The sequence below is a fragment of the Lepisma saccharinum genome (assembly GCF_977018435.1).
Source record: "Lepisma saccharinum chromosome 15 unlocalized genomic scaffold, izLepSacc3.1 SUPER_15_unloc_1, whole genome shotgun sequence".
NCBI lineage: Eukaryota > Metazoa > Arthropoda > Insecta > Zygentoma > Lepismatidae > Lepisma > Lepisma saccharinum.
The window spans coordinates 1,466,158-1,475,711 of NW_028142892.1; the positions used below are offsets into that span (position 1 = coordinate 1,466,158).

At 40.2% G+C, this 9,554-nt stretch overlaps 1 protein-coding gene across 1 annotated transcript; it reads right to left on the reverse strand.

Moving 5' to 3' along the window:
- Positions 1 to 7,465: 7,465 nt before the first annotated feature.
- Positions 7,466 to 8,104, reverse strand: LOC145982227 (uncharacterized). The gene has a single exon (XM_083115797.1). The coding sequence runs from the start codon at positions 8,102 to 8,104 to the stop codon at positions 7,466 to 7,468; it is 639 nt and encodes a 212-aa protein (XP_082971923.1).
- Between the last annotated feature and the right edge of the window lie 1,450 nt (positions 8,105 to 9,554).

Consider the following 9,554-nt stretch of genomic DNA (forward strand, 5'->3'; position numbering starts at 1 on the left):
TAAATGTTAACAAAAAATAATAGTTCAAATTTTCACCACCAGGTTGAAATGTGGCGCTGAAATCTTGTGCACAGTGAACATCAGGGAAGAAGCTTCATGTGACCATTGATCATGCTGTCTTATGCTTCCAAATGGTCATTTGCATTGATAGGGTGCATATTGAACACTGCTGTGTAGTGGAACCACAGTCAAAAGAACCTGCATAGACCCTGTGCATAGTCCTCCCATTTGGAGGGGAGGGGCAAATGCAAATGGAGCAGGCTTTCTTATGGCCAGAGTTGAACTGATGCAGGGGAAGGTGCACGGAGATTTTTAGCTGAAGGTTCTTTTCCTTGTCGTCACTCTATACCAACATAAACTCAAATTACTGGTTGTTGAGAGCCCCACATTTCAACCTGGTGGTGAAAATCTGAACTACTTTTTTTCCATCAGCATTCACTTCCCCATGCTCTCCACAGCCTCTTTGAACGGGCTCAAGGGGCTCTGAATTGGGCAACTTTAATTGTGGACACCCTGTATATCTATGCCAACTGACTCACCCCCACCCACTGGGGTACATACAGGCATCTAAAGGTTTTTCAAAATTCACAACCGTGTGTGTTGAAAACCACACAGCAAGGTATCTAAGAAATCTTTTGACCTCAGGTGGTGAAAGTGCTAAGATGTGCTTTTCTGACATTGTGATTCACAGCAAAATTACACAAGATGCAGCTTGAATGCATAAAGATTTGGAAATATAAAGAGAAAAGCAGAGTACTGTATTTCAACGCATAATTGTCATAGATTTTATGTCAAATAAGTAGGATATAACCATTATGCAAGCTTTTTTTTTTTAATGCCAGGATTATCATCAGTACTTAAATGATAATTAGTAACAGTTTCATAGATCGGAGACACATTAAAATCGGATATTTCGTGTTTCCCATGGGTCGTACTTACCAATTGTGTATTGCGGAACATAGTTCAAGGTGCCATTACGCTTTTTACACGAAAAGAAACGCAATTTTTCACATTCTGAGTGCTTTTTTTAATTCCTTTCTTCGCTTCCAGAACACATAATATGGCGGGCACATCTTGACTCACATTGTGGTTATGCAGTGTTTCAACCTTTTGCACCGAAAAATACCTAGTATCGTGTTCGTCACCGGTGGAAATTATACATTATGCACGGGTAGCTGATGGATAGCCCCACAAACCATACACGGATAGCCCCACAAACCATTCACAGATAGCCCCACGAACCATTATGCACGGTAGGTGACCGATAGCCCCATGAACCATTCATGGATAGCCCCACAAACTATTTCTGATAAGGTTAGGTTAGGTTTGGTTACATTAGGCAAGCATAGTAAAAAAAAGGAGGTTGAAACACTGACATGGGCTTACATCATCTAACATACGCAGCATCCGGTTGTCGTAGGGCAAGCAAATGAAAGCAATGGCAATTGTGCATCGGTGAGATATTTCTCTTGAAAAATACATGATTTCCCGGTCAAATATATTCCACGATGAAAGAGAATATCTCGACGAACGTTATAAACCTTGGAGAAACTAATTTCCGTAAGTAGTTTCTTGTGTAAAATTGAAGAAATGTGTGTCTGATCTATGAAACTGTTACCTGATAATTTATTACTAAACTGTCTTTGATGTCCTGCACAGTGGCCATGGGGTCTAAGGTGTCATGCTTTGGGCTCATGCAGGTTGGGGGAAGCGTAACAACTTTTCTCCTGAGATTTCGTCCTGTGTATGGGACCGGTGGCCACCCACCATCATCATTAGGGAATAGGGGAGCTATGATTGAGTAGCGTAACCCGGTTATGAAAACCTACAACGACGACTAGCAGTTTGTTGTGCTGACCACACTTCACCCCATAACCGGTTGGATAATCTCCCACATGTGGTGGGAGTGAGGTCAGCAGTCAGTAGTTAGGCATTGGTCCTGACCCTCACGGGCTGTTGCACCACGGGCTATTATATATATATATATATATATATATATATATATATATATATATATTTATTATATAAACTGCCTGATGGAAGTATACATGGAATACTTGTGAACATACATTAAAATTGAATATAGTCCAAATCAACACACATCATTTTCTTGTGGCAGCTTAGTGAAAATTTTTTCCAGTTTGAAAAAAAAAACCACTACCTTAGTTGTTAATGACTTGTCTAGTATAATTGAAATATTACACTTGAGATAATTCTCTACAGTGTTACGAAGAATGGACGTAGAAAATTTAATCTTCTACATCCAAAAGTTCTGTACTGCTATCACTGATTTCGTTATCTGATGCAATGATGGCGATGATTACAGGATGAGAGGTTATAAATCAATTTTTGGACTGTAAAAACAGGGTGCGACGATTATGCAGTGAAATATGTTGTTGCTATTTCTTATATTGCAATATTTTAGCGATTAAATTTTAATGTATGTATGAGTAAAAGAGTTGGTGTAGGGCTTTAGTCTATGTTTCTGTAATTTGCACCCAAAGCTATACCACTTACATTCCCAGATTTAATACACTCAAACTGTATGGCCCCAATTAGGAAACAATGTTGTTCTGCAAATTATACTTTTAGATTTATAGTTTATTTTAGATGCTAGTCTCTGAGATGAACATGTAATCATATTTTACTGTACCATGTTTTTTAATTTTATTTTTGAGATATATTTTTTTGTTATGTATAGAATTTACATCAGGGATTTTGAATTAAAGCAATATTGACAATTCGTTATGCAGTTTTCAAATTTAATTTAGTACAAACTGAAATGAAAGTACAAGCAGTAAATTTGACATTACCTGGTAGACATTTAGTTTAGCAATAGTTTTAGTTTGCACTGAAGTACTTTTCGTGGCCTATATGTTGTTTGTAATTTTTTGTGCCTTCAAAGTATTTTTATGTGGAAAAGGCTAAGTTCATAGTTATGTATTGTTAATATCAACACTGAATCATTAATTAGCCACTAATTTAACATATTCTTTACACAGTGTTAAGACTTTAGGTCAATAGCCGTAAAACGGAAGGGAGAAAAACATACAGTAGAATGCTTAGTGCAATTAGCGAAGGGCATATTTGAGTTTAATCAGTGAATGACATGTATCCCTGTTTTCAGTAGATCAATAGGTGTTTTGAAACTTCTACTGTGTTCAGTAGCTGAACTGTACTGCTAAAGCTTTCTACTGTTTTCAGTAGGATACTGTAACCTACTGTTTCAGTGGATGCACTGTGCATTTAATGATACAGCACTCCATTTTGATAATAATAATTTCTTATAAGACGTAAGCGAGTTACTAAAGATATATCCGTGAAACCTAACTTGTAAATGTTTACAAGTAAGTTTCGCGGATATATCTTTAGTAACTCACTTATGTCTTATATTATCAACCACGTTGTTTATTCCCCTTAACATGAATAATTTCGTATCAGTATTTTTATTAAGAGTTTATATAAAGGTAAGAACACCTCAGTTGAAAATTTTTCCATTGGTTCCGATAGCCAATATGAGTTTTTAGACACGGAAGCGATTGATCAATTGTAATGAATTGGTTTCTTTTGGAAAGTATTTTATTGTTTTCAATATATTGCTTATAGAATATTCTTATCTATACATCTGTAAATGCAACAGAGATATCATACGAGGCATATTTTTTAAGTAAGTACCGTTTTGATACGAGTGTGAATCAAATATGAGCGAGCCTTGTGCAGAAAAACAAAATTTATTGAAGGAAACTGAGACATTGCCACATCCTATTTTTCTACATAGTCTCCGCCCTTAGTGATACATTTTTTCCAACGTTGTGGTAGGTTCTTGATGCCGTTCTCGTAGAATGAAGCTGGGCGGGTAGCCAACCAGTTGCGCACAAAGGTTTCCACCTGATCGTTGGTCGCAAATCGCTCGCCCTCAAGTGCTTCTTTGAGGGGTCCGAACAGGTGAAAATCACATGGTGAAAGGTCTGGGCTGTACGGTGGATGCGGAAGTGGTTCCCAGTGCATTTCCACCAGTTTCTGCCGCGTAACACCTGCTTTATGGGGTCTGGCATTGTCGTGGAGGAACAAGACCTGTCGGATGGGACAGTCTCGTCGTTTGCATCGATACTGCACCTTAACTTGATCCAGGAGGCCGCAGTAGTAGGGTGTGTTGATGGTCCTATGTTCGTGTAAGAAATCCACCAGTAGGATCCCCCTCCAGTCCCAAAACACCGTGCCCAACACCTTCCCTGCAGACAACCGAACTTTGGCCTTCACGGGGTTTCCTTCGCCTTTCCTCCTCCACTCCATGCTGGCACGCTTGATGCTGGGTGTAATGATGCACCCATGTCTCGTCACAGGTAACGATGCGATGCAAAAACGCTTCCCCTTCCACATCAAAACGAGTGTGAAGCTGGCGAGCAATGCGAACTCGGTCATCTTTTTGAGCAACATTCAGCATCTTGGGAACCCACCGAGCTGTGATTTTGCGGAAGCCCAAGTGTTTTGTGATGATTGATTGGACACTTCCATAGCTCACACCAAGTTCTGCCGCAATTTGCTTGACAGTGACTCGGCGATCCTGTTCGAAAAGCTCACGAACACGAGCCATGTTGTCATTTGTCACACTGGTGGGAGGACGACGGGGGTGCACTTCATTTGCAACACGTTCACGGCCTTGCTGGAATTTCTTACATCGCACCTTCACTCTTGCCCACGAGAGGGTACCATTCCCAAACTGGGCCTACAGTCTCCGGTAAATTTCGGCCGGTTTGACGTTTTCCTGGGTGAGGAACTTGATGGTTATGCGTTGCGCAACAGACACTGGCACACACTGCTCACTCATCGTGAGAGCTACTAAACAAAGCATGCGACACGCTGGCTGTTCTGGTTCCTGACTCACGACAGCCCCACCTACCGGCCGCACATGCTCAATCACACCCTGCTACCCATTCTGACACTTAGCCAATCAAGGCTCGTTCATATTTGATTCACCATCATACAAAAAACAAGTAAACTTTTTGTAACAATTTTATTGTTACATGAGAGACCACACTTTTATCTACTTTTCCACATAATTGCCACCAATATTAAGGCACTTATCATATCGAACAACAAGCTTTTGTATTCCGTCGTAGTAGAAGTTTGCCGCCTGATTTGACAGCCAGTTCAACACGGCCGTTTTGAGGCTATTGTCATCGTGGCGCTGACCTCCGAGATGCTTCTTCAGTTGCAGAAACACGTGTTTTAGGTGTAACGTAGACCACCCATGTTTCATCGCCGGTGACAATTTGGCTTAAATACGTGTCACCTTCAGCTTCATAATGCACAAGAAAAGTCAAGGCGCTACCTAAACGTTTGCTTTTGTGCACTTCAGTTAACATTTTTGGTACCCATCGTGAGCACAATTTTCGATAGTTTAAGCGTTTGGTAACAATTTCGTAGATGACACTTCTTGAAACTTCAGGGAACTCCTCTGATAACGAAGAAATTGTGAAACGTCTGTTCTCTTTCACTTTTTCGTCGACTTTCTGCACCAAATCGACAGTGATCACTGAGGGTCGCCCACTCCGTTCCTCGTCATGAACATTCTTTCGGCCATGTTTGAAAGCTCTTACCCATTTCCATACCATTCCATCACTCATAATGTTTTGTCCGTAAACTTCACAAATCTGACGGTGAATTTCAACTGCTTTCACGCCTTTAGCACTAAGAGAACGAATAACAGCGCGTATTTCACAGTCGGCGGGATTCTCAATCGGTGGAGGCATTTTAAATATGCAAAAGCAAATGTATACACGATCGATTGTTGCCGCAATGGCATCTGTGGCTTGCCAACAGATGTAGGTAGACAGTGCACGTGAACGGGACACCAACCGCAGCGCTGCAGTGGCGGAATTTCAAAACGGTACTTACTTTAAAAATACACCTCGTACATGACAACTAAATTAAATCTCTGGTAAAGCATGTGGTATTTGTAACTTAGAACACTTTCACATACAAAAATTTGTCAAATATACAAACACGTTTTTTAACTCTGTAGCTTCATTGTGTTTAACACACTTTTATAGAAAATGGAAAAACATGCTGCTTCAGTCATAAATTGACATGTTGTTCTTCCTTTATACTTGCGAAAACAGCAACAAATTAGGTTAAACAAAGAATCTGACCCACAACACTTGAAAAGGTGATAAACAAACAAAACACTGTCGAGATCGACTTAGTTGATCAAAAGATTTCTCCATTTATTTACCAATTGCATTACATACACACAAGAATAACCATGGAAATTCTATATTGCAAAAAACAAAAATTAATATGAACATTTATTCCAACTACTAGGTGCTAAGGTTGAGTTTGTTCTTAAGAAACAGTTCTTCTTAGGTATTTATTAAGATAAATCTGACTTCAGGACTTCAGTAGTATTCATTATAATTCAGAAGAAATTCAGTTCAAGTCTGCTGTTTTTCCAAAGAACTTCTAAATCACAGGAAATGTGGTGTCAAGAATTAAACTACCTAAGCTTTGAGTCAATAAATAAATTTATAACATATTGATTCTACAATATATGCAAACTTACAATTGGATATTGTCTTGATTTTCCTATTGGTTTCAGTTGAGATTCTGATTGAAAAAAATACATTTCGATACCTACATTAGGCATCCGATAGAATCCGATTCATTCCAATTAAAACCAATTCAATCCAGTTGAAAATTCAATTGGAACCAAATAGAAAATTGCAGCTGGGACTGCATACGATATTAAATATAATGTTGAAGACAATAGTTCCCTCTACGGTACATCTACTGTAACTGTACATTAGATCTTCAAAAGGTGTTCAGTAGAAAACCATTGGGTTACAGTAATTTGCAAGAACACAGTAGAGTATACTTGGAAACAGTAGATTTTTGCAAGAATAAAAAGAAAATTTATATTCAGGAAGAATAAATAGTTATATTACCTAGTCATATCATAAATACTGACACAACATTGAAAGTGAATTATGACGAAAGTGTTAAAGATACTTTAATGTCCTGATTGTATAGGTTACTTACAGGTCTAACGAACACATAAAACCAATCATTTTTCAAAATGGCCGCCTTTGGCCTTCACACAGGCCTGAAGTCTCTGCGGCCACTCATCTACAGCATTACGCACTGTCTCCGTAGGGAAAGTCGCCACTGCCTTCACCAGGGACCATTTCAGACTGTCAATATTGGCATGCCTCCTCGTACAGACCATGCCCTCAAGCACTGACCACAATTTGTAGTCTAACGGGTTGAGGTCTGGGCTGCGCAGGACAATCAGCTGGAGCAATGAAGTCCGGGACATTGCCCTTGAGCCACTCCTGGGTAGAGTGTGCCTTATGGGCTGGTGCGGAATCCTGTTGGAAGGTCCAATGTTGGTTCCTGAACAAAGTGTCACTCAAAGGCTTCACAACAGAGTTCAACACAGTATTTTTGTACACTCTGGCTGACGTTTTCACCCCTTTTTCACAAAAATGCAGCTTGGTGGTGCCATCATATGCCACGCCCCACCAAACCATGACTGAGGCCGGATGATGACCCCTCTGGATCTTCGGGGCTTTCTCAGAGCTTCGTGGGATGTTGACGCATACACCCGGTCATTTTGGCGATTGAAAGTTTCCTCAATGTTGAATATCTTTTCATCTGTGAAAAGAATTTTCCTGTGGCCATTGTTGGCGTAATGCTGCAGGAGGCGTTTTGCTTTTATCACCCTCTGCTCTTTCAGACGTGCATTGAGGAAGTGACCTGTACTTCGCCGGTAAGCCTTCAACCCCAAGTCACTTCTTAACACACGAGACACTGACATTTTGGGAATGTTCAGCTCACGAGCAAGCACTGCCTGCTTTCGTACAGGATTTCTCCGAATACGGGCTGCCACTGCTTGCACTAACTTTTTGGTTCGTACGCTGCGTGGGCGGCCTGGCCTTGGGCGATCATCAACTGTCCCAGTCTCCGTGAATCGTTTGATGGTCCGATACACGAAAGATTTGCTGATATTCAACTTTTTAAGTGTTCTGAATATCATGGGGGCTGTTTGACCCACTTTATGAAGCATTATTACTGCCACACGATTTTCGTAATCGCCCCACTCCATGGCTACACTTTTACGAACACACTTCCTCTATGACAGCTCAACTCGCAATGGCTCACTCCAGCCTCTTGCACAGGAAGGTTGGCCGTGACCTTGAAAACTGGTTGTACACACTGCCTCAAACTTTCTGTCAGTATTTATGATACGACTAGGTACAGTCACTGTGTTAGAGTACAATTGGTAACAGTAGATCCTGTCTAGTGTAAACAGTAGAAATTTCCATCAGGGATGGGTCTTAATAGTGAAGCAAGTATTTTGGTTTAAGTAGTGAAAAACTTGAGATCAACTTACAAATGCAGTTGTGGAGTTGTCTTGGACACCCAGTTGGTAAAGCATTGGTGTGGAATGCCAAGGACTTGGGTTCTGTCCGTAGTTCAGTGAGTTTTCACAACTGTTGTTGATGACTTGGAAAGCACAGTTCTTAAAATGTATTTGCAGAAATATATATACTGTATTTAATAGTGGCATTAAGCTCTGTGAAGAATATATTTGAGTAATAGACAACGCACATTGCGTACCATGTTATGAAAGGTTACATAGTAATAGTTTTAGTTACCCATAGTGGTAATAGTTGTTTTATGCAGTAGACTACTCAGGTTATACTATGCTGTGATAATAAGTTCTTTCAAGAGCATAATCCCAATGATCATGTTTTGTATGTTTGGGTCTTATGTCCCATGCAGAGAGAATGTTCAAGTGTGTGTTAAAATATTCAATTTACTGTTCAGCGTATTTATACGAGGGTACGTCATTAAATAACAGGAATTTTATTGTAAACTTCATGGAGATTTATGCACAACAAAAATTTGTATTCCGGGACTCAAAATGGTTTCTTAGCAACATGCCATGAAGGTGTTGTGACAATCAAGCAGTATGGGCCTGCGCAGTAGCTTGTGCAACATGGCCGCTTCACTGTTGACTTGCACCATTGAAGACCAACGCATTCAGGGGAGTGTGTACTAAATTAACGGATTCGCTGGTGGATCTGCTGTCTCGTTGCCTGAGTTGCCACGCAAACTGTCCGCCCAGTCCGGTGTCCATCACTGACATTTCATCTTCCTTTTTTTAAAAAGGAATATTTCTGCCCATTCATACTCTCCCCTGACTTAAACAATTGTCTCCATACTAAACCTTCATTCTGCTGTAAATTTCAGAAGGTTTCACTCCCTCTGACCACAAAAACGAATACCACTTCGTTGCTCTTCTATGGTCCAAGTCAACAGTGGAGCAGCCATGTTGCGTGATTAGTACTGTTCGATCGTCACAACACCTTTATGGCATGTTGCTAAGGAACCATTTGCTGTGCATAAATCTCCATGAAGTTTAGAATAAAATTCCTTGTATTTAATGACTTTCTCTCATAGTAGGGATGAACTGGTGAGAGATGTTTTTACTAATGCCGTGGGGGCATAGTACCCATAACAAAAGTTAGAAGGTTGCATAATAACTGTAA